General features: G+C 37.4%; 1 protein-coding gene across 6 annotated transcripts in view; it reads right to left on the minus strand.

Moving 5' to 3' along the window:
• The window catches only part of KPNA5 (karyopherin subunit alpha 5), a 53,442-nt gene extending 29,364 nt beyond the window's left edge, over positions 1–24,078 (minus strand). For 2 of the 6 annotated variants that reach the window (XM_023219016.1, XM_031935533.1), the window contains exons 1-8: positions 23,839–23,990; positions 23,626–23,731; positions 15,591–15,724; positions 13,310–13,411; positions 13,072–13,171; positions 8,623–8,717; positions 4,913–5,044; positions 1,902–1,990 (exon numbers count right to left, since the gene is read on the minus strand). In XM_023219016.1, coding sequence (XP_023074784.1) covers positions 1,902–1,990; positions 4,913–5,044; positions 8,623–8,717; positions 13,072–13,171; positions 13,310–13,411; positions 15,591–15,724; positions 23,626–23,698 — 725 coding nt within the window. In that variant the 5' untranslated portion in view covers positions 23,699–23,731; positions 23,839–23,990. Of the gene's footprint in view, positions 1–1,901; positions 1,991–4,912; positions 5,045–8,622; positions 8,718–13,071; positions 13,172–13,309; positions 13,412–15,590; positions 15,725–23,625; positions 23,732–23,838 lie in introns of all 6 variants that reach the window. The other 4 variants (XM_023219018.1, XM_023219020.1, XM_023219019.1 and 1 more) reach the window with 4 other exon arrangements.
• Positions 24,079–26,175: the final 2,097 nt, after the last annotated feature.

Raw genomic sequence — 26,175 nt, forward strand, 5'->3', positions numbered from 1 at the left:
AAAGTTGTATCAGGATAGTTTATAGTAGGAAAAGATTTACATTTACTGAGAATCAAATCAATACTAATAAAATAAATTAAAATATCACTCAAACAGAACAGATAAAATGACACATTCGTTTTACATTTATTTAAGCATTACCAAATGTGAATTACAATGTGAACAACAAATAATGCATAATCATTTTTTAAGCTGAAAACTTTTCCTTTTGCCCAACTCCAGTGAGATTATCTAACTTAACTTCCTTTTAACTACCTTTCTTATTTTTTTAAATACTTTGAAACTTTCTAAGATGAAGTTTTATAATGAAACTCTGAAACTTTCCAACTTTCTAATACCCTTTTTGGAAATTATTATTATTATAATATTATTATCTGAAATGGAGTTTCACTCTTGTTGCCGAGGCTGGAGTGCAATGGCATGATCTCAGCTCAGCGCAACCTCCACCTCCCGGGTTCAAGCGATTCTCCTGCCTCAGCCTCTTGATTACAGGCATGCACCACCACACCCGGCTAATTTTGTATTTTCAGTAGAGACGGGGGTCTTTCTCCATGTTGGTCAGGCTGGTCTCGAACTCCTGACCTCAGGGGATCCACCCGCCTCGGCCTCCCAAAATGCTGGGATTACAGGCATGAGCCACCACACCCAGCCTGAAATTGTTTTTATAACTATTGCTACATAGCTGGGTACTGGTTATTCTTCCTTCATTTTATATTTTAGTTTGGTTTCTGCAGTCACGGTTAAAAAGCACCTTAGGACATTTAAAGAGATTAGACCTAAGAAATGTTTACTACTTCACAAACCACTACCTACTTGAGATATTAACAAATAATAAAATGAAATAGAGACAGAACAACAAAAACAAAAATTGCTCAGTTAATTTATATACCACATAAATCAGGTGAGACAAGTATCAAATTGAAACTTTAAGAAATGTTTTTAATAGTACAGACTTCAAAAGGATTAATATTGAACTCTAAATCAGTACTTTCTTTTATAGCTCAGCTAAATTCTCAAATAATATGGACCATTAACTTTAAGCCCATAATAAATGAAATCATAGTGAGTGGTTCAGTGGTTTGCATACAGATCTTCGATTAATATTGGTTAAATGAAATCATGCCAAGAAATAACTTCTGTCCACAGAGAGCTAGAGTAAAACGTTTTTTGAAAACTAGTATCTAGAAATTTATTCTTCCTATTCAATTCCTCAGCTGGGGAGGATGAAGAATGCACCTCCACGCAGAAATGAAGAGTAAAATATTTACTTCTAACCATCTCCTTGATTAGTATTTTTCTTCACTACCTGCCATTGGCATTTATCCTACATAAAGATCCTCTTAATCATAAACAACATGTATAAACCTGTGTTACAAAAATTTTTATGTCATTTCTATAAAGGACCTTACATTACAGGGTAATTTCTTTTTTAAAAAAATACATAAAGTAGTTGAGGAAACTATTAGATAAATCACTTTAAGTAAAATTCTAACCCTGAAAGAAAAATCTCTATCTTAAAATCTTTGTTCTTTTAATAAAATTTAAAACATACTGACATCCTAAATACACTATCTGTTCAAGTATTAAGGATTCCCTGCTATAGCAATATGTAAATTTTATTGTATTATAAACTACTATATATCCTTGTTTTTGCAGAATAATTATTTTATATCAGTAAGCATCAAGTGAGCAATGACCAGTGTTAAGTGTGGTTTAAGAGAACATAAAGGACACAGATAACAACTTGAAAATTTCTCTTGGTTCTACCTACTTTCAAGCTACTGTAGGCCTGATAACCATAAGACAAATTTAAAAGTATGACTGAAGAACTTAATTACATATGTAGAATACAGTGGAGTATACAGTTTTTGATATATACTTAATTGTGACAAAGTACTTACTCTAAAAGAGGTGGAAGTATTTCACAATTCAAAACAAAATCTCTGCATTCTGCATTGTCACCAGCAATATTGCCAAGTGCCCAAACAGCCTTAGGAAAAAAAAAAATTATCTTAAAACAATATTTTAAATTAGAGGCTTTCCTTCAGGAATGAGATTTTAGTATAGAACAAACAAAGCAACAGTTTGTGACATGTTAAAAAAAAAAGGAGAGAAGAAAAACTTCTGAAATGCAATTTAATATTTTTATTCAAATTGAAAGATAGGACATTTAAAAAGTTTTCCAGCTGAGCAGGGTGGCTCACATGTGTAATTCCAGCACTTTGGGAAGCTGAGGTGGGCAGACTGCTTGAGTCCAGGAGTTCAACACCAGCCTGAGCAACACGGTAAAACCCTGTCTCTACCAAAAAAATGACAAAAATTAGCTGGGTGTGGTGGCACGCACCTGTCATCTCAGCTACTTGGGAGACTAAGGTGTGAGGATCACTTGAGCCCAGGAGGCAGAGGTTGCAATGAGCCATGCTCCACCTTGGGCAACAGAGCAAAACTCTGTCTCCAAAAAAAAAAGTTTTCCTTGCATACTAGTGAAATATCTATACTGTTCAACAAAGAGCATAGTTTACTCTGAATTTACATGGAAAAACAAAATATATCTATTTAGCAAATTTTCCAATTATAATCATGCACTGCATAACATTTTAGTCAATAACAGACTGCATATAAAATGGTAGTCTCAAAATATTATAACACCATATCTTTACTGTACCTTTTGTATTTTTAGATACACAAATACTTACCACTATAGTCTATGGTAGGCTAGGTGCAGTGGCTCATGCCCGTCATCCCAGCACTTTGGGAGGTGAGGTGGGCAGATCACTTGAGGTCAGGAGTTTGCGACCAGCCTGGCCAACATGGTGAAACCCCGTCTCTACTAAAAACACAAACACTAGCTGGGTGTGATTGCAGGTGCCTGTAATCCCAGCTACTCAGGAGGCTAAAGCGTAAGAATTGCTTGAAACCCAGGAGGTGGTGGTTGCAGTGAGTCGAGATCATGTCACTGCACTGCAGCCTGAGTGGCACAGCAAGACTGTCTCAAAAAGAAAAAAGAAAAAAATTGCCTACAGCATTTTTAGTACAGTAACATGCTGTATAGGTTTGTAGACTGGATGCAAAAGGCCATGCTATAAACCATCTAGGTCTGTGTAAATAGACTCCATGGAATTTGCACAATGATGAAAATGTGTTTCTCAGAACACATACTGATTTGATTTACTAAATTTCAATTAGGTAAGAAATTATGCAAATGCAAATTATCATTTTGTTTTATTCTCACCATAAACTTTTCGTGTTAGTACAAAAGTAGACATGTTACTTTTCAATTGGGAAAGTTTTATTTTAATGTTTAAAATATAAGTTAGTACTTTTAACATCTACTCTAGACCTAAGCTTTTTCTGTTTGTTTTTAAGAAAAACCTTTAAACTAAAGACATTTTCTACCTTGTGGAGTGTAATATTCTGTTGGTGGAGATCTTAACCGGTATAACATTCTTGGAGTCTGACTTTGAAATACATAGTAAAAGCTTTAAAAAATTTATCTTTTGGCCAGGCGCAGTGGCTCACGCCTGTAATCCCAGCACTTTGGGAGGCCTAAGCAGACGGATCACCTGAGGTCAGGAGTTCAAGACCAGCCCGGCCAACATGGAGAAGCCCCGTCTCTACTAGAAATACAAAAATTAGCCAGACGTGGTGGCAGGCGCCTGTAATCCCAGCTACTCGGGAGGCCTGAGGCAGGAGAATCGCTTGAACCTGGGGAGCGGAGGTTGCAGTGAGCCGAGATCGTGCCATTACACCCCAGCCTGGGGGACAAGAGCAAGACTTCGTCTCAAAAAAAAAAAAAAAAGAAAGAAAATTTTTCTTTTGACAGGGTAGTCATTTTTCCTAGTAAAATAATCAAAAGGCACATAAAGAGTGATGACACATAATGATATTCATATTATTAACAACACCAATAAGCTAGAAATAATCCAAGTGTACAACAATTGAGGAATAGATAACAAATTATGGTACATATCTGAGCAGATATTGACTAATCAGTAAAATTTCCTTGGAAGAATAATTACTGCCATAAGAAAAGGCTCCCAATGCTAGTGTTAACTGAAAAAATACATATATAAAATGAAATGAATAAAATGGTAGAGAGATCAACAGATTTATATACATAAAAATGACACAAAACAAAAATATCAAATGACTTGATTTTATTCAGATGGTACAATTACATGTAATTAAATTTTCCCTCTTAAAACAAAACTTTATTATTAAAAAATGGTTCTATTCAAAGTAATGTGATACTCTTAAAACAAGCAACAAAATAATCTACATATATGCAGAGAACCAGAAGTCAAACCAGTCCAGCTTTAAAACCCAGCTCTGCCATTCATTGTGACTTTAGGTAAGTTACTAACTTTTGAGTCTCAGTATGCACTTTTTTTTGGAGACAAATCTCGCTCCGTCAGCCAGGCTGAAGTACAGTGGCATGATCTTGGCTCTCTGCAACCTCTGCCTCCAAAGGCTCAAGGAATTCTTGTGCCTCAGCTTCCTGAGGAGCTGTGGCACCACGCCTGGCTAATTTTTGTATTTTTAGCAGAGCTGGGATTTTGCCATGTTGGCCAGGCTGGTCTTGAACTCCGGGCCTCAAGTGATCTGATCGCCTCAGCTTTCCCAAGTGCTGAGAATACAGACATGAGCCACCACGCCCAGCCTCAGTATGCACTTTTATAAAAAGGAATAGTAATTCCTATGCTAGCTGCAATCACATTTATAGAGAACCCAGGATTATGTCTGGAACTGTTCATTCTTCCTCCCTTCTAACTTAACACCAAAAACACTACTGTAATTTAACGCAATGTACAACAATTAGAAACAAAAATGAATTATACATTGTAATTACAAATGGTACTTTCAAGAGAAAACTGAATTCTAGTACATATAACAATACAAATTAGAAACGTACCTGCTCTTGAACATCTTCATGTTCAGAATTAAGAAGTTTGATAAAAATTGGAACAGCTCCAGTTTCAATCACTACCTTGGTATGCAGAAAAGTTCCAGATGCTATATTAGTTAATGCCCATGCAGCTTCAAACTAAGAAGAAAAAAGGTAAAATAAATGAAAGAACCAAAGAAATGTCAGAAAGGCAAAGAAGGAAAGAGAGGGAGTAAAGACCTGCTAGAACAACTGTGAAAGACTGACTTAATAAGGTTCATTGTGAAGTCAGAGTTAAGGATTAAAAACTCTTAGGAAAAAAAGTAATTGTCATCAAAGATCACTGATTACAGAAAAGTATTCTTTAATATGGGAAAATAACTGATAAAAATGTAATGAAAATATACAAAATCAACAATATATAAACACCTTTGAATTTATAATTCATAAAACTCCTCTTTATTATTACAGAGTCAAGCATTCTAAAGCAAGCAGTTTAAAAATAAATACAAGACACTACTTATAACAACGGTATACTTAGGACACTTAGAATCATAGGAGGTACTTATTTCTCTACAGATCATGTAACTTTCTACTTATTTAAGAAACAAAAAAATTAGAAGTTGAGAGATTTAGGTATTTGTCCAACATCAAGCTTTCATTATTAACAGAGCCAGTGCTGGGACTTCTGGTATTTTTTTAAGCTGCAGAGTCTCTGAGAAGTTACTCATATCAACTCAATTAAAATCTGAATATACATATACATTGTGGGTTTAAAATAAAAGCAACTGAGAAAATTCAACCATGGCTCCAAAACAATGAACTAGTGAATTACTGAAAGCAACCCACAAATCCACAGGCAAACTAAGCAGCGACTATAGCTTAAAAAATATTTCACATATTTGACATATAAAATTAACCATGAAAAAAAATTTTTTAATATTTACATAAATAACTTTTCACATAAATGTAGATGTCATTATAAGTAACAAAAAATGTACCCAAAAGCATTACCGAAATACTAAAAAGTACAGTTACTTTTACATGTAGGATTAAGAACAAATTTTATTTTATTTATTTATTTATTTTTTGTTGTTGTGTTTTTTTTTTTTTTTTTTTTTTTTGAGACAGAGTCTCACTCTGTCACCCAGGCTGGAGTGTTGTGGCCGGATCTCAGCTCACTGCAAGCTCCACCTCCCGGGTTCACGCCATTCTCCTGCCTCAGCCTCCCGGGTAGCTGGGACTACAGGCGCCGCCACCTCGCCCGGGCTAGTTTTTTGTAGTTTTTATAGAGACAGGGTTTCACCGTGTTAGCCAGGATGGTCTAGATCTCCTGAGCTTGTGATCCGCCCGTCTTGGCCTCCCAAAGTGCTGGGATTACAGGCTTGAGTCACCGCGCCCGGCCCAAGAACAAATTTTAAAGGGAATTTATATTTAAAAATAATGGAGACCATAGTTCTAACCAATTGTAGATAATGAAATAAACTAGTAGACAACTAAAAGGTTAGTCTACAAACTTGACCCTAGTATCCCCCAGAAAGCCTTAGTGAAGACTGGTAAAGTCAGAAGCCTACCAGCAACCAATTAAACATAAAACGAGTGATAAGCAAGTGACAACTGTGAAAACCTAGAGCGTGTGGCTACAATTTAAAAAAAAAAAAGGTAAACTTTCCAGTTAAAAAAAGAAAATAGAGATAGAATGCCTATTCAGCCTCCTTTCATTTTAACTATCTGACAACAATGCCAACACCTCTGATTTGTCAAAAGGAGCCAAAAACCTGGATATTCACTTGAAATCCCCCAATTTTTTAACATTTAATATCTAATTCACGCTTTAAAACATGTGCAGGCCAACAAAACTCGTCTGTAGGCCCCCAATGTGAGGCCTGTTAGTTAGATGGACCAATCATATGAACTAACATGCTTCACATGTGCTTGGGTAACATGGCACAACATGTAGCTGTCCCAAGACCACACTGTTGAATTTCTATAGTTTTTAATTACAGTGATTAATAAATGCTTAACTTCTCAGTGTGTGTGGGGGTGTGTGTGTGTGTGTTTGTTTGTTTGTTTATTTAGAGACAGGGCCCAGGCTGGAGTACAGTGGTGTGATCACAGCTCACTGTAACCTCAAACGCCTGGCCTCAAGTTATACTCTCACTTCAGTCTCCCAAGTAGATGAGACTACAGGTGCATGCCACCACACTCAGCTAACTATTATTTTTTTGGTAGAGATGAGGTCTCACTATTTTTCCAGGCTGGTCTCAAACTGCTGGGTTCAAGAGGTCCTCCCTCTTCAGCTTCCCAAAGTGCTGGGATTACAGGTGTGAGCCACCACGCCTAGCAAATCTCCCCACACTGTGCTGTCTACACATGCTATCCTCTAAACCTAGTATTAATTTTCCTCTTTTCAGTCTGCCAAAGGCTCCTTCATCCTCAAGACTAGTCCTGCAACACTACCTTTGTGAAGTCTTAAACTTAAACTTCCCCTAAGCAGAGTAAGTTACTATGTTCTGTGTCCCCAGAGTACTTTGTTTACAGCTCTGTTAGAGCACTAAGGATATGACGTTACCACAGATCTTTTTTATATCTGTCTTTCCCAGGAGAAAGTGAGGAATTTCTCTGGATAGGACATCTGAATTTTGGAACTACAATATCTTAGATGATGCTTGGCTCAAACTAGTTCTCAATAACTTTATTTATTCACATTCAATCATTTCTTCTTTCATTCAACTGGAATTAAAAAGCCAAATAATAGGTATCAAGAGGTCTGGGTTTCAGTCTGGACTTAGGGCTTGTATAAAGCAATGGAACCAGATTTCATGATCTCTAGTTAAATATTAATTAACAATAAAACTGTAACACGACTAAAGTAGCCTCTTAGAGACTCTTATTATAAACATTCTCAACAATTTCTCACATTCACACATGCAATACATTCCTTTGCTTATACCTAAAATGTGAGGATCTTTCCCAAATTATTCATCTAGGTAGACCACTACTCTTAAGTCATAAATTCAGTAATTGTTACTGAAGTAACAGTCCTCCATTATTGACAATAGCATTTATAAGTTAGGTGTATGTCTTGTGCAATTCCTGACACATAGATAAAATTCCAACCTGTACTCTGACTTAAGAATATACATAGCAATGAATGTCGGGAAAACCAATCATTTTTTAACACTAAAATATTCATAAACTTCAGTAAATTACCATTAGTAGCAAATTATTTGGAAGACATTTTAAAATTGTAACTATATCATGGTTGAGAACCCATGTTCTTTATGACAAACTTAACTCTGATCACATTTCTACTAGATAACACTAAATACTAATTTATTCTGTTTTGAAAAAAAGAACTAATTAATCAGCTAAAAGTGTTTTAAGAGGTAAAAGTTAGAACCCCGGCTAGCTAAGAATCAAAATAAATTTAACATTTTAGTCCGAAGTTTTCTAAAACAAAAAAGTTATTAAAGGTTAACAACTATAAATTGTTTATTAACGGTAGTAATGATTTAATATACTTTTTCCAAAATTGCTTAATAAAATAACAATTCCTAGAAAAAACTAGCACTGCAACCATGTCCAAGGCAAGACAGGTGGTACTACCTTTTCTTTTAATTACCAAGTATTTACTTAATGCTTACAATAGAGTCAATACTGCAGAAGTTGCTTTCACTAGAAACTTTAACATGTCATTTCTAGAGAAAAATAAAGAAAGAAAACTTTAGACTCACTTGTAAAGTGCAATTTTCATTTCTTTCAAGAAATTTCACAAATCTCTGTACAACTCCTGGTTTCTGTATAACTTGATCTATTGGTGGATTAGGTTCTAAAAATTTAAAAAGACTTAAGTTATTACAAAGACACAAAAAGAAAACAATCTGGTCCCTGTGTCCATTAACAGGGCACATAAAGTAACTCTTTCCTAGGCTTCCCTGACCCAAGATTAAAACCCTTAGCTAGATGTAATTGAAGTCAAATTTTCTCCAGATTACAATTTTTTTGTACATTTTGCAAATTCCGCTTTCTCATTCACTGCAAGAAATTTTAAAAATATTTCCTACATAAACATTTAAATTTTATAAATTGAAGGCTATTGAAGACACCTTCAAAACACTGATTATTTCTGTCCAAAACTCAAAATACCAACTGAGGAATAAAGTTTCCACTAATTCTTTACAGTACTACCCTCAATTTCTAAGCATATCTCCTTCATTATCAACCACAATTTACCTAATGTCTGTCAAACGAGATTCTTTTTTGTCCGGGAATTATTTTTTACAGAAATGCTAACGGACTGTCTACAATTATTGATAAATTTTCATGTAATGCAGACAGTTTTTGAGAATCATAAAATATCTAGGAAGCTTATATAAAATCCAGACAAAGACATTTTGGGTACTGGTCATCAAAGTATAAAGAACTCTTTCTTCTACCTTGGCTTCAGCAAAACGTACCCTCTATGGTTCTTCAGTAACTTCCCTATTGGTGCTCCTTTGGGATAGTCTTATTCCTGCTTATTCTCATCTTAGAAAATGTACCTATTTTGTTAATTCAAGTACCAGATATTATTACTATTTGTGATAATTCACAAACCTAACAACCTTAGCTGAATTATCCTTTCCTAGATTTCAGACCATATTCCTAAGTGACTATAAGATGTATTTTTATTTTCACACCTTTTAAAATGTATTTTCACACCTTCTTTCAAAATGCAGCATACCCAAAATCAAACTCATTATATTATCATGGTTATTCCTTCCCTTGCCCTGCATCCACCAGCCAAATTGCATATTACTGAGTTATGTATTCATGTAGTCATGCAAAAGAGAATACTCATTTCCACTTCTGATTCTTCCTTTTCTTCTTAATTCCTCTATTTGACTGTGTTACTGATCATAAAGAACTCATTATATTAATGTTAACATACTGTGTTTAATGAGTAGGATGAATAAGCAAATGGTGGACATAAAACATCTGTGCAAATCGTTCTTTTTGATATAGAAAAATATTTTCACTAAGTTTTAAGTCAGCTCAAATCCTAGAAACCTTGCTCTCAATTGTTAAGAAAGATTTACTTAGAAACAGACTTCCTTCTTCCTTTTCATTTTTCTACAAATTTGCTATTCTTCTAACTTGGGCAAAACTTAGAAAATTTCTGCAAAGTTAGTAAAGTTACACCCATCAAGTTTTGTTTGGGTGTTCTAAATGAAAAGCCCCAATTCTTCAAAATGGAAAAATGAATTCCAGATCCTAACTTATACTGTTATAAAACATCGACAGGATAAAACAATAAGTATTCTTAATCATTTTACCTTCCACCTTAAAAAAATCAAAACAAAATTATAGGATTGCAATTATCACCTTCACTTTCTTGTTTTTTCTTTATTTCCAAAGAAAATCATAAATATATTATCTTATTTTGTTTTAAATTTAATGGACAGAAATTTTGCCTTGCTCTTTATGAGAGAAAGAAATGAGAGAGAAGGAAGAAAATACAGGGTTTTGTGGCTGGCGGGTAGGGCGAGGTGGGCATTGAGACTGTCAGCTGTATATATAAAAGTAAATATAGATATGATATGATATATACCCACACATAAGAACCCAAATATAGTTTCTTCCTGGTGAATTAAAAGCAACACATTTATATTTATCTTCATCTAAAAGAAAGCAATTAAAGTGCACTTGGATTGTCAGCTAATCTAACAGGTATCATGAACTACTATTAGTATTATATTGACAGGATGATAGTCTATATAATCTTATAATGGTGATAAACTGCTACCGAAAAGACTTTTAGTCATTATGGCAATAAGTAGTATATGGGGAATATCTCCTTCAGAACTGAAAACTAAGCAAGAGTCAAGCAAAAGAAAAAAGCTTTGGAGAACGTTCTACAAAACTGGGATTGAAGAAAAGGGTGGTTTGTGATTTACATCCACAAGAGTGGCCATGACAAGGAAATAAATAGAAGATATAACAAAAGGTCACCGTCAAAGACTTCAGTCAGAGGAGTAAAAGCTAGAGCTAAGACAGGCTGTGCAGTACCCAGGACATATTCATATCTTCCTAGTGTCTACAGTAAGAACACTAATTACAATGAAGAAATGCTTGCAAAAGAGGCAAAGTTTCCTGTGGTTTCTGCTTCCAGTTCTGGGCTCTAGATGCTTGCTTTCTCATATTTCCTATTTTGACAGATCAAATAAAAATACAGTAAATCTATTATTTTTCTAGGCCTGATAGATTTGGCAGGAACCCACATCAGTGAAAGAAAACGTCTATTAACTCCTTGCTGTATGTCCAACTAGGCAAGCATCATTCCATTACAAAGAAGAAACTGAGAACACAATTGACTCTGTGAAAAATAGTACAGTTTAACGGAAACAGAATACCTTTAGGAATTAGAGTAAATGAGGACAAAATCTTCTGATCAAGGTATTCGATACCCAGACAACTTGCTCAAAAACATCAGAAATATAGTATTTAGACACATAAAGGCTTAAAAAAATTATACCAATGCAATTTTCCTAGAATAGGGGTAAGAAAGGGGTAGAAAATCCTTCAAGCAATGCTTTAATAAAAATTTAATCAAGATAAAGAATTCAATAACGAGGAAATGGTACAAAAACACTGGCGGCAAACTCTAAAACTCTTACACAAATCTAAATAAATTCTGTTAACAGTATGACATGTCAAAATAAAATCTTGAAGAAATATAATTAAAAAACAACTTAACAATATTAATCTGACTCAGAAAATAATCCCAATTATAAAAACCAAAACTGTGAAGTATTGTGAAGAAGAGAGAAGCCATTCTTGATTGCACAAGGGTTTCTTGACATTGCTAAGGTATGTGAGGAACAGAAATTGAAAGTTAAATTTATTTATGAACATAAATTACAGTAAGAAAGCAAAAGTGAAAGCCTTGTAATCTATGCTAACCTGATCACAAGATTTCTTTCATTCTTCATGTGTCACTAACCTGTCTCTCTTAGGACGATAAGGCAGTTGAATTAAGGGCATTTTCGAAATCTTATCAGTTCATATATAAAATCCCATAAAATTAGAATTACTAGTTCAATAAATTCCATATATGAAACACAAGACACAGATTTAAATTTTTACTGAATTCTTATTAACTCAATATAAAATTGGTCAAATAACATAAACAGGCAATTATGTATTATAAAGAACCAATAAATAAGGCAAAATATTCCACCTAATTACAAAAAAAAAAAAAAGCCAAATAATGAACTACTATTATATAAGCATTTTTTTCTTAAAGATAACTGTGAGGCCAGGCATGGTGGCTCACACCTGTAATCACAGAATTTTGGCAGGCCAAGGTGGGAGGATAACTTGAGCCCAGGAATTTGAGACCAGCCTGGGCAATATGACAAAACCCTGACTCTACTAAAAATACAAAAAATTAGCTGCGCGTGGTGATCCATGACTGTCATCCCAGCTACTCAGGAAGCTGAAATGGGAGAATCACCTGAGCCTGGAAAGTAGAGGCTGTAGTGAGCTGTGACTCTGCTACTGCACTCCAGTCTGGGTGATGGGAGTGAGATGTTGTCTCAAAAAAAAAGAAAAAGAGAATTGTGAATGTTGGTAAAAACAGTGAAATGAATGCTTGTACAAACTGAAGATGGGAGTGTAAATTAATATAGTTTATTCCCTTTGACCCCCTACTTCACTTTTATGAATGTATATTAAGGAAATTTATATTGCTTAACAATTATTGTAGCATGTTTATGGTAATCTAAAATTGAGAAAAATTTAAATGCCTGATTACATTATTTTGTTATTAAATGCCTGATTACATCATTTTATGTTCATACTCTATGTTACGGTACCATTTAAAAAATCATGTCTGAAAAATATTTCTACAATAATTAAAAAATATATATCTCTAACCTTATTTCTTGGCAGCAGGATTAGTCTTTTTATATTTGCCTCTTTAACTGCTTTCATATTTTTACAATTTTTCTACAGTCAACATATGTTACTTTGGTAACATCATGTTCAAAAATGGATGTTACTTTACAATATATTTTACAGAGAATATAACACCTGTGTCTAGCAAAGAAAGGCATTTTAAAATTAAAAAAATAATAAAATAAAATAAACCTCTACTACAAAATCCTGTAATATCAAATAAGCATATTGAAAATAATTCTTGCCTTTAGAAAGCAGCTTTCTAAATTTCTGTGTTGCTGTTAGCTGTTGATCAGCATTATTAGAAAAAATCATCTGAACCATATCCGTAGTAACAACTTCTTCCTAAAATACACACAAAAAAGTATAATTAACATTTAAATATTTTACATGAATAATTTTGTATGCATAAATATTTGTTATATATACACTATTGCTAAATTTATTGAGGTATAATTTGAAATATATTTTTGTAAAGTATACCTCTGGAATGGGTACAGTAGAACTAATATCTGGATCCTGTATAGGACTTTCAAGCATAGATTCATCATTTCTGGGCAAAGAGACATTTCTGCGTTTGAACAACTGTAATAAAGAGACATCAGTTTACACATTGAGCTTCCGTAAAACATTCAATTGCCATAGAATTCCATGTTTTCATTTGAGTGGACAAAAAAACCTATCAATTTTATAACTTAAAATTCTGAATATTTGAGTATTTCCCAATCATTATACTAGAAAGTCAGGTATTCATGACAAGTCAGAATTTCTGGGCTAGCTTTTGGCTACACAGATTACTTTACATCACTTAAATCTCAGATCTTTTACCAACAGTAAGCCTGTAAATGGAACACACATAGTCATTTTATAGCACTTTAAAAAGCACATATTTCCATACTGGATTATGAGGTATCTAAGAATTTTTGCAAGAAAACTTAAAAAGCACATCTGTTACACAGGAAAGATAACATCTGATACATTAACAGATTTAGTATATCTGATTAACAAGGAATAGGAAACAATTCTTAGGAATAACAGTCCTATGCTTATTAATTCAGGAGCAGATAAAAATGAAGCAAAAAAAAGAAGAAAGAAACATGGTGAGTTCACTAAGGGAGATTTATAGGTACTGTTGACCCTCCATATCTGTGAGTTTCACATTTCCAGATTCAACCAACCTCAGATCAAAAATAATGATAATAATAAAAAATAATAAGTCAAACATGGCAGCACATGCCTCTGGTCTCAGTTACTTGAGAAGCTGAGGTGGGAGAACTGAGCAAGCCCAGGAGTTGGAGGGCAACCTGGGCAACACAGCAAGGCCCCATCTCTTAAAAATCAACAACCAAAAAACTACGAAAATAAAAAAAATACATATTTTATTTTACTTTATTTTTATTTTATTTTATTTTTTGAGATGGAGTCTTGCTCTGTTGCCAGTGCAGTGGCGCAATCTCAGCTCACTGCAACCTCCACCTCCTGGGTTCAAGCAATCCTCCTGCCTCAACCACCTGAGTAGCTGGGATTATAGGCATGCGCACACCATGCCCGGCTAATTTTCGTATTTTTAGTAGAGACGAGGTTTTACCATGTTGGTCATGCTGGTCTCAAACTCCTGACCTCAGGTGACCCACACACTTAGGCCTCCCAAAGTGCTGGGATTACAGGCATAAGCCAATGAGTCCGACAATAATACATATTTTTAAACAATACAGTATAACAACTCAACTACATAGCATTTACACTGTATTAGATATTATAAGTAATCTACAGATGACTTAAAATATACAAGAGGATGTGTGCAGGTAATATGCAAATACCATGCCACTTTACATAAAGGACCTGAGCATCAGTGAATTTTGATATCTGCAGAGGATCCTGGAACCAAGGGATGACTCTACATTTCCTAAATCAAAATTTGAGGAAAACAAAATCTGATTATATTATTTTTGATAGCTAAATAAATATCGTTTTTTTTTTTTTTTTTTTTGAGATGGAGTCTCACTCTGTCAGCCACGCTGGAATGCAGTGGAGCAATCTCAGCTCACTGCAAACTCGGCCTCCCAGATTCAGGCCAATCTCCTGCCTCAGCCTCCCGAGTAGCTGGGACTATAGGCACCCGCCACCTCGCCCGGCTAGTTTTTTGTATTTTTTAGTAGAGATGGGGTTTCACCGGGTTAGCCAGGATGGTCTCGATCTCCTGACCTCATGATCCGCCTGTCTCGGCCTCCCAAAGTGCTGGGATTACAGGCTTGAGCCACCGCGCCCGGCCTGAGATATACTCTCTTAAATGATTTTACATTCTTTATGTCACATATGCAAAGTATAAGCAGAGATCCGGCTAATAAGACAATGGGGGAACAGTATGAGTAGCATCGGAAGATGACAATAATTTACTTATGGGCAAGAATTTTGAAAACTACAAAGCAGAAAATAATATATAATGTTTCTTTTGGGAGCAAATTTTATAATGACAAATGGAAGTGATCTATATAGACACAAGGGGAAAAATGTATTAGCAGTGAGGTAAAAATATAATTAACACAACAGGTTTACCAATAAAACAGAAAATCCATTTCTCCCAGTGACTAAAAGTAGCACAGAGTTCTGTTTCACAAATTTGCAATTATGATGCCTGGAGTCTAATAAATAATAGATTCAGCTATATTCAATTTCTTAAAACATTTCCATTTTAAATTATCCAATAATTAGCAAATAATTAAACTTTAAAAAAAAACAAAATTAAATAGCTAAAAACACCTACCTGTTCTTCCCTTTTTTGTTTTCTAAGCTGTATTCCCTCTTCTTCTCTTCGTCTACGCATCTCTTGAGGATTTAGGGCTTTATTCTTGTAACTTTTCATTCTATAGTTATCTTTCCCTGGACTAGCCATGGCATCTTAAAGGAAGGAGAAAAGAAAACAGACACTGATAACTCACTCTCTTAAAACAACAGGAGATACTTAATCTAACAATTAAATTCAGGCTCACTGATTAATAGGCTAACAAAACCCATTCTGAAAATTATGTACAAAGAATACATTCCCTTAATTCCACATCAAGATTAGAACAAAATGACCACATATTTGAGAAATAATATCTTAAATAATTTTGGAATAAACAAAGACAAAGTTTACCCTATCTCATTGATTCTAAGATGCCACAACCTTTCCTGTCTCCCTAGCCCCCACAGTGCTTTTTTTTTTTTTTTGAGGCGCGGAGTCTCGCTCTGTCGCCCAGGCTGGAGTGCAGTGGCCGGATCTCAGCTCACTGCAAGCTCCGCCTCCCGAGTTCACGCCATTCTCCTGCCTCAGCCTCCCGAGTAGCTGGGACTACTGGCGCCGGCCACCTCGCCCGGCTAGTTTTTTTTTTTGTATTTTTTAGTAGAGACGGGGTTTCACCGTGTTAGCCAGGATGGTCTCGATCTCCTGACCTCGTGATCCGCCCGTCTCGGCCTCCCAAAGTGCTGGGATTACAGGCTTGAGCCACCGCGCCCAGCCGTTTTAACCTTTCTGAAACATAATTACCGTCAGGAAATAATCGCGAATTATTTGGGTAAAAAAAAAAAAAAGTCTTCTAAATTACAGTTTCTGGCTAGATCAAGAAATAACCAGCATTGAAGTGTCTTATTTTTAACGGAGTAATGATATTAGGCTTCAGTAAGCACATCTCAAATAATTATTGGGGTCTGGCTTCTTACTGAAGGCGCTGCCTTAAGAGCTATGGCCACAAGGGTCAGGACTTGAATTATGACTACAATATCAGTTTTTAGTACTCCAATATAATTAGTTCTTTTGAAATACTAAAATACATGTATACTTTATTTTTAAGTAGTTTCATTGCAAATGTATTTTAAAACATTAACATTTTTATAAATATATAAAATACATGCAAATATATTCCATATTTGAAATATATGTGCTAGTTTTACTTTTAGAAAGTGAATTATAAACTTTTTAACAATGTAACAGTATTGATATCTTGATATTATCTTATAGGAATAAGAATAAAAATCCTATTCTGGATGTATACATCACACACACACACAAAAAATCAGCCTAAAGCAGGATGCCAACTTCAGTTTAACATTAGATAGTGAGTACCCAGTATGTTATTCTGTTAAATTCAGAGGACATATCCATGTCTAACCAGAGACAATATTGTGACCAATTAGCTTATGAAGTAAACACAAGAGAAGGAGAGGCTGGCATCTGTCTACCATCCCTGTTACTGAAGAGACAGACTAGTGAATTGGCAAATTTTATTGTAAGCAGTAAAGTACACTAAAATACATGCTTTAAGTCTTGTGAGAGCAGTGAAGATACGGCAACTAATTGTGCCTCAGGGACTTCTGAAAGCTTCATGGGTATCCTATCTTAAAGGAAAAGCAGGAAAGAGAAATGGGAAGAATCAAGCATTTCAAGCAGAAGGAATATATGCAAAGGCAAAGTTTTTGAAGAAGCCTTGCATAACCAAGAACAGTAAGGATTGAGTGTGTCCAAAATGAGGATGCATGGGAGAACATAAAGCTATAAAGGTAGGTTAGAGCCCGTATGGTTCCTATAATGCAGCTGTGAAATTTGGACTTGATCCTAAGGAACAGAATTAAAGAAATTAAGGAAAAGGTTGTTTTAGATAGTTCAGAGAGAGAGGAGAGATGCTGAAGGCACGAACTAAACAAGTTACTACAATGAAAACACAGAAGACAGGTTGGATTACAGACACATTTCTGAAAGTGATTCAGTAAAAATTGGAGGCCATATGAATGTAACAGATATCTGGTGAGGAAGAAAAAGGAGTTGAGGATGACTCCATTGTTTTTAACTGAGCCATTTGAGTAGTATGGCAAGATAACATAAGACGGAGAATACAGATGGAGGATCAGAATAGTGGTTGTTCTGTTTACATATCGGCTTTTTTCTGAGACAAGAATAATGAATTCCATTATTTTAAGTTTATTTTAAAATTTATATTTAGTAAAAATCACTCTTTTGGTATACAGTTCTATGAATTTAACAAATGTATAGGCATGTAACTATCACAATCAAGATACAGAACAGTTGTTACCCCCAAAAACTCCCTCAAGCTGCTCCTATTAGCCCTCCCTGACCCTTAACATCTGGTAAAAACTGAATTCTTCATCCCTACAGTCCTGCCTTTTCCTGAATTTCAGAAAAATGGAATCATACAGCATGTAGTCTTTTAAATCTGGCTTCTCAGAAAAAGTATAAAATACCTCATAATATAGCCAGCCAGGGAGGTGAAAGACCTCTAGAGTGAGAATTACAAAACACTGCTAAAAGAAATGAGAGATGACACAAATGAATGGAAAATTATTCCATGTTCATGGACAAGAAGAATCAGTATCATGAAAATGGCCATATTGGCCACAGCAATTTACAGATTCAATGCTATTCCTATCAAATTGCCAATGACATTCTTCACAAAACTAGAAAAAGTATTTTAAAATTAATATGGAACCAAAAAAGAGGCTGAATAGCCAAGGCAAACCTAAGCAAAAAGAACAAAGTTGGAGGTATCATATTACCTGACTTCAATCTGTACTACAGGGCTACAGTAACCAAAAGAGAAGGGTACTGGTACAAAAACAGACACATAGACCAATGAAACAAAATAGCCCGTAAATAAGGCTACACACCTACAACCATCTGATCTTTGACAAAGCTGACAAAAACAAGCAATTGGGAAAGGACTCCCTATTCAATAAACGGTGCTGGGATAACTGGCTAGCTACATGCAGAAGATTGAAACTGGACCCGTTCCATATACAAAAATCAACTCAAAATGGATTAAAGACTTAAAGGTAAAACCCAAAACTATAAAAACCTTGGAAGATAATCTAGGCAATACCATTCTGGACACAGGAGTAGTTAGAGATTTCATGACGAAGGGGCTATTGCAACAAAAGCAAAAATTGACAAATAGGATCTGATTAAACTTAAGAGCTCCTGCACAGCAAAAGAATCTATCAACAGAGTAAAAGACAACCTACAGAATGGAGAAATTGTTGCAAACTATGCATCTGATAAAGGTCTAATATCCAACATCTATAAGAAACTTAAACAAATTTACAAGAAAAATACAAACAACACCATTAAAAAGTGAGCAAAGGACATGAACAGACACTTTTCAAAGGACATACATGCAGCTAAGGAGCATATGAAAAAATGGTCATCACTGATCATTAGAGAAATGCAAATCAAAACCAGAATGAAAAACTCTCTCACACCAGTCAGAATGGCTATTACTAAAAGGTCAAAAAGAGTCAGGTATGGTGGCTCATGCCTGTAATCCCAGGACTTCAGGAGGTGGAGACATGAGGATCGCTTGAGCTCAAGAGTTCGAGACCAGCCTGGGCCACACAGTGAAACCAAGTCTCAACAAAATATCAAAACAGTATCCACGCAGGGTGGCACGTGACTATAGTCTCAGCCGCTCGGAAGGCTGAGGTGGGAGAATCACTTGATCCCAAAGGTCAAGGCTACAGTGACCATGATCACACCACTGCACTCCCGCCTGGGCAACAGTGAGAACATGCCTCAAAAAAGAAAAGAAAAAAAGTCAAAAAACAAACGTAAATTAGTTCAATCACTGTGGAAAGCAGTGTGGTAATTCCTCAAAGAGCTAAAAATAGAACTACCATTTAGCCCAGCAATTCCATTACTGGGTATATATCCAGAGGGATACAAATCATTCTACCATAAAGACACATGCACACGAATGTTCAGTGCAGCACTTTTCACAATAGGAAAGACATGCAATCAACCTAAATGCCCATCAATAACAGACTGGATAAAGAAAATGTGGTACATAAATACTATGAAATACTAGGCAGCCACAAAAAGAATGTGATCATGTCTCCCGTGGGAAGAATGAAGCTGGAGGACATTATCCTTAGCAAACTAATGCAGGAACAGAAAAACAAATACCACTTGTTCTTACTCATAAGTGGAAGCTAAATGATGAGAACACATGGACACAAAGAAAGGAACAACAGATACTGGGGGCCTACCAGAGGGTGGAGGGTAGGAGGAGGGGGAGAAGCAGAAAAAATTAACTATTGGGTACTAGGTTTAGTACCTGGGTGACAAAACAATCTGTAAAACGCCCATGACATGAGTTTACCTATATAATAAATTTGCACATGTGACCCTGAGCCTAAAAGGTAAAATAAACAACAACAACAAAACCAACAAAATAAATCTGGCTTCTTTCATTTAGCGCGGTATTTCAGTCATCCACGTTGTTGGCATCTATCAACTCTCCTTTCTTATTGCTATTATTCCACTGTAGGGACATATCATGGTTTATCAATTTTCCAGCTAAAGAACATCTGAGTGGTTTCCAGTTTTTGGAGGTTACAAATAAATTTGCTACATACATTCATGTAAAGGTGTTTGTGTAAACATAAGTTTTCATCTCACTCAGTAAATATCTAGGAGTAGAACTGACGGATAATATAGCAAGTTTATGTTTCACTTCATAAGAAACTGCCAAACTTCTTTCCAAAGTGAGTATTCCAGCTTGCATTCCCATCAGCAATGCATGAGAGTTCCAGTTGCTTTGCATCCTGTCTCCACTTGATAATGTAAGGGGTTTTGTTGTTGCTGTTGTTAGTCATAGCTATTCTAATAGGCATATAGTGACTCCGGTTTTAAACACGTTAAATGTATAGTACTTGGTGCACATGTAGGAGGCAATGATCTATAGATGGTTGAAAATATGGATCAGAACTCAGGACAGGGATCTGGAGTGATCATTCAGTATCATGTAGAGCTACAGTAGAAGGATGACCAAAGGAGAAACCTTGGGGACAATTATATTTTAGTGGAAAAAGGCAAGAGCAAAAGAAACCAAAAAGAAGAAGGTCAGAGAAGCAGAAGAATAAGGTAAAATATAAGAGTCCTGCAAAGGAAAGGAGTTCAAAAGATAAAGGAATATTTAAGATGTAGTACCACTGATAACAGGCCACTCAGTTTATTCATTCATTGATTCATCCGGAAAATAAAAGTGCCTGTAATAATCCAAGTACCATATCAGGCATCAGATTTGGTAATTATGTCACTGGTAAAGATAGTGAGACAAATCTCACTACTGGTGGAGCTCAAGCTAGAAAAGAAGGGGCTGAGGCCTTGAGAATGATTGAAAAGAAATGCATGATTAATCTGCCAAAATTCCTTCTTTAAAATATTTAATGGATTCAGCAGTACTATGTGCACCTACAAACAGTTACCATTAGTAACTGCTCAATATGGCCAGGCAGGGTAGCTCAGGCCTATAATCCTAGCACTTTAGGAGGCCAAGGAGAGTTGATCACTTGAGGTCAGAAGTTCAAGACCAGCCCGGCCAATACAGTGAAACGCCATCTCTACTGAAAATACAAAAATCAGCTGGGCATGGTGGTAGGAGCCTGTAATCCCAGCTACTTGGGAGGCTGAGGCAGGAGAATCACTTGAACTCAGGAGGCAGAGGTTGCAGCGAGCCAAGATCGCGCCAAAAAAAAGGACAGGCACGGTGGCTCACGCCTGTAATTGTAATCCCAGCACTTTGGGAGGCCAAGGCGGGCAGATCACCAGATCAGGAGATTGAGACCATTCTGGCTAACACGGTGAAACCCTGTCTCTACTAAAAATACAAAAAATTAGCCAGGGGTGGTGGTAGGCACCTGTAGTCCCAGCTACTTGGGAGGCCGAGGCAGGAGATTGGTATGAACACCGGGAGGCAGAACTTGCAGTGAGTCAAGATCATGCCACTGCATTCCAGCCTGAGTGACACAGTGAGACTCTGTCTCAAAAAAGAAAAGGAGGGAACTGCTCAACGTAACTTTACTAATAACAATGTTTGGTATTATTCTCTATTTTATATCTATAAAATGCTAGACTCTTGAAAGGAAAAAAATAGAGATCAAAGTTCATTACAGAGCAAACTGACCACAGTATTAGTTGTTGAATTATACAATATGTATAAAATATTTAAGTAAAATAAAATGCTCATGGAAATAAAACTCTTAAAATGTTTATCACCTATGTATGTAGCACATTCTAGGCCACTGGCTGTAAACGTTTTTAATCACACATCCTACATATGTAAAATGTATTTGTGCATTCATCCTCAATATATTTATTTCTATACATGCATTACTATTCTAATATACTACTCTAGCATAAAATTCACAAAAAATAGACATTTTTAAGAATAAAAGTTTGAAAAGGTAAACAAATAGAAGTTCTACTATTTTCTTACCACATCTGACTGGATCATCTTGTGCCCTACCACACACACACACAAAGGCACTACTTATGATACCATTAATCCAAGCAACCACATTGCAACCTGTTCAGCATGAATTTTAGCCAAATAAAATATAGCCCCAACAACTCATATATCACTTGTTCCTTTTTCTTCAATAGTACTGACTTCCAGCTTCAGATTTAACACCTGCATCCATCCTCACTGCAGTTGATTTAAAGGGGACAAGAAATCAAGGGAAATTATCTCTAAAGGGGCCCCACCCAATGGGATTGTTTCTTTCACTGAAAAATAAATTTAAAGGCTGTACTTCAAAGGCTGAGGTCTCATAAAACTTAAATATAAGAAATGTTATTCAGGCACTTTAAAGCTACAGAATAATTTTTTTTCATTCATAAGCTTTCAACGGCTCTTAGAAAAACCATGTTTAAGTTGAGCAAATAACTAGAATCTGAACTTACGATTTTCTTTCTTTAATATCAAACAACATTATTTCTTATGCCAGTAAAACCTTCATTTCCATGGGGCTGGGCGCCTCATTAGAGAAAGTAAAAGACTGCACAAAGCGGGGAAAGTGCCAACTAGAGAGGCCTTACAACCAAACAAGCAATACTCAGGTCGGAGGGACAGAGTTGTTCCTGACCTACCAAGAAAGCCACTTTCCTACAGATTATGAGTCATTACTGGGTGTTGTAACTGAGAGATAAATCATTAGTGCTTTTGTCTTTTTTAAAAAACGTGTCCAAAAAGCTCAAAAGTAAATGCCAGTGTCATATTCTTTTTTTTGTTCGTTTTTTGTTTTTTGAGACCGAGTCTCACTCTATCGCCCAGGCTGGAATGCAATGGCGAGATCTCGGTTCACTGCAAGCTCCGCCTCCCGGGTTCACGCCATTCTCCTCCCTCAGCCTCCCGAGTAGCTGGGACCACAGGCGCCCACCACCACGTCAGGCAATTTTTTTTTTTTTTTTTCTGTATTTTTGGTAGAACGAGGTTTCACCATATTAGCCAGGATGGTCTCGATCTCCTGACCTCGTGATCCGCCCGCCTCGGCCTCCCAAAGTGCTGGGATTACAGGCGTGAGCCACCGCGCCCGCTGCCAGTGTCACATTCTTTAGGGTATCACTGTCATTTCACAGCTTTCAAATACTCCCATCTCCTATGCATTATCGATGAAAAACTAAGTTTTCATCTTAGAACGGAGCTGACCGAGTATTAGCAGCGTGGAACCCAGGCTTGCTTTGTTGTCGGGAATGAGCACTAGAGGCACCTGCACGCAGGTGGAGCAGGGCAGCTGGCGGAGGGAGAGGGCGAGGCTAGGAGGCCCCCGGGATGGAGCCTGTCTCTTCTTTGGACACTGTGGATTTTCCATAAGCTGCTGGACACAACCGCTGGGTACCAGGTATGAGTGGCAACGTTTGGCAATTCCATTAACTGAAAAGAACTACCGGGAAACGGTGAGGCGGGGAGGCGAAGATGAGACCGGTCGCCCACCACTCCTTCTGAGGACCTGCTGAAAGAATCTGAACTCACCACGCCTTCGCGTCCGCAAGAGAAAGGTCCGGCTGCCACGCCCCCGCGACCGCTGTCGCCCTGGGGAAAACATGAGAAACACCCGGCACCGCCAGGTTCCAGAGACCTTCGCAAAGGAAGGGGTAAATAAAAACCATGGCCCCAGGACTAGTAGTTCCCAAAGGGACGAAACCCGAGGCTCCCCCAACCTAGCCCGTGTTCACTCCAACTTACCCATTAATGTGGCACTCTCCGATGCCCTGATTTCCCAGTCCCCTGCGGCGACGTGTGTGGCGGGTAACAGAAGGGCCGCCACTCCGCCCCTGGCGTGAAGCCTAGCGACCCAGTTTGCAATCCAAGATGGCGGCCACCTGCGCCCCTTCTCCGAGACCCGGAGGCTCCGCTCCCAGAAGCCCTTGCACTCGACGCGGCGGCGGCGGCGGCGAAGGAGTGGTGGCCACACATCCTAGCAGTGGGGCGTAGAGAAAGTGCGCGCCTCCGCCCCACCCACCGAAGGAGGAGCCTGCGCCTGCGACAACCCCTAGATTTTAGTTGCGCTTGCGGTGGCCAGGCTGTAGGTACTCTGCAGCCCCTAGACCTCTGTGTGTGCAACGGGAGGACCCCCTCATTCATTCATTCTTCACGCGTGCGTGCATGCATACATTCTTAAGGATATAAACTGTGTCAAGTACCATTTTAGATTCATTATTGGGGCTACAGCAGTGCAAAAAAGATGGTAAAAATCGCAGCCTTGTTGAGTGTACAGAGAGGCTCACGTTTTCTTCAGCATCATTAACTTCCTTTTATATGCTCTGCTCGTTTGTTTCAAGCTTTTTAATTTGTCATTTATAATTTTATATTCTATAACATCTGTGGGTTTTTGTTGTTTGTTTGTTTGTGTTTGAGACGGAGTCTCGCTCTGTCACCAGGCTGGAGTGCAGTGGCATGATCTCGTGATCTCGGCTCACTGCAACCTCCGCCTCCCAGGTTCAAGCGATTCTCCTGCCTCAGCCTCCCAAGTAGCTGGGACTACAGGCATGCACCACCACGTTCAGCTAATTTTTGTATTTTTAGTAGAGACCGGGTTTCACTGTGTTGGCCAGGATGATCTTGATCTCTTGACCTCCTGATCCGCCCGACACGGCCTCCCAAAGTGTTGGGATTACAGGCATGAGCCACCACACCCAGCCACATCTGTGGATTTTTGACAACAATGTAGTCACCAGTAAACGAGTAACCAGTTAAAGTACTGTAGATGATAACACACAGCCCTGTAATCTACCCTGGAGTTCAACAAACGGTGTTGAAAGCAGACTGTGTTCCAGATGCAATGCTAGGAAGAGAATAAACAAGATAAACAATACATGAATCCTGCCCAGAAGACTTTTGCAATTTTTTAAGAGGAAAAACATGAAGACAAATTGTTTTAAGATGTTTGCTATTTTCAATAGTTAAAAAACAAACAGGAGAGAAGGGATTATTTAACTGTGAGTATGTAGGGCTGAGAAAGGCAAACTTGACAGAGGAAACCTGGGCACTGTTACTGGAAAGCGTTGCCAATCATAAGTCCATGTAGTGAAGTGAAAGCAAGTTTATTAGAGAAGTAAAGAAACAAAAGAATAGCTACTCCATAGGCAGAGCAGTGGCTTGGGCTGCCGGACTGAGTATACTTATAGTTCTTTTTTTTTTTTTTTTTTGAGACGGAGGCTCGCTCTGTCGCCCAGTCTGGAGTACAGTGGTGCGATCTCGGCTTACTGCAAGCTCCCCTTCCCGGGTTCACGCCGTTCTCCTGCCTCAGCCTCCCGAGTAGCTGGACTACAGGCGCCTGCCACCACGCCCGGCTAATTTTTTTGTATTTTTAGTAGAGACAGGGTTTCACTGTGTTAGCCAGGATGATCTCGATCTCCTGACCTTGTGATCCTCCCAGCTTGGCCTCCCAAAGTGCTGGGATTACAGGCGTGAGCCACCAAGCCCGGCCAGTTATTTCTTAATTATATGTTAAACAAGGGGTGGATTATTCATGAGTTTTCAAGGAAGGAGGCAGGCAATTTTTGGAACTTAGGGTTCTACCTTCTTTTAGACTGTATGACTTCTGGATGTTGCCATGGCATTTGTAAACGGTCATGGTGCTGGTGGGAGTGTCTTTTAGAATGCTAATACATTCTAATTCGCGTATAATGAGAAGTGAGGATGACCAGAGGTCACTTTTGTCTTCATCTTGGTTTTGGTGGGTTTTGCCTGTCTTCTTTACCACATCCTGTTTATCGGCAGGGTCTTTGTGACCTGTATCTTGCATGGACCGCCTATCTTCTGTGACTAAGAATGCCTAACCTTCTGGGAATGCAGCTCAGTAGGTCTCAGCCTCGTTCTACCCAGCACCTGTTCAAGTTGGAGTCACTCTGGTTCAAACGCCTCTGACAACAGCACTATTGAAGTATTGATAGGAGTTTACTTGCCTTAATCACCTGGTCACCTTATCCCTTTCTTATTTCCTCCCTACTCCTCCATCCTGGGAGACTGAATTCAAAGAGGCAATGGCCAGACAATATATACAAATAGAACACTAACCTA

This window comes from Piliocolobus tephrosceles, chromosome 5, assembly GCF_002776525.5.
Source record: "Piliocolobus tephrosceles isolate RC106 chromosome 5, ASM277652v3, whole genome shotgun sequence".
Lineage (NCBI taxonomy): Eukaryota > Metazoa > Chordata > Mammalia > Primates > Cercopithecidae > Piliocolobus > Piliocolobus tephrosceles.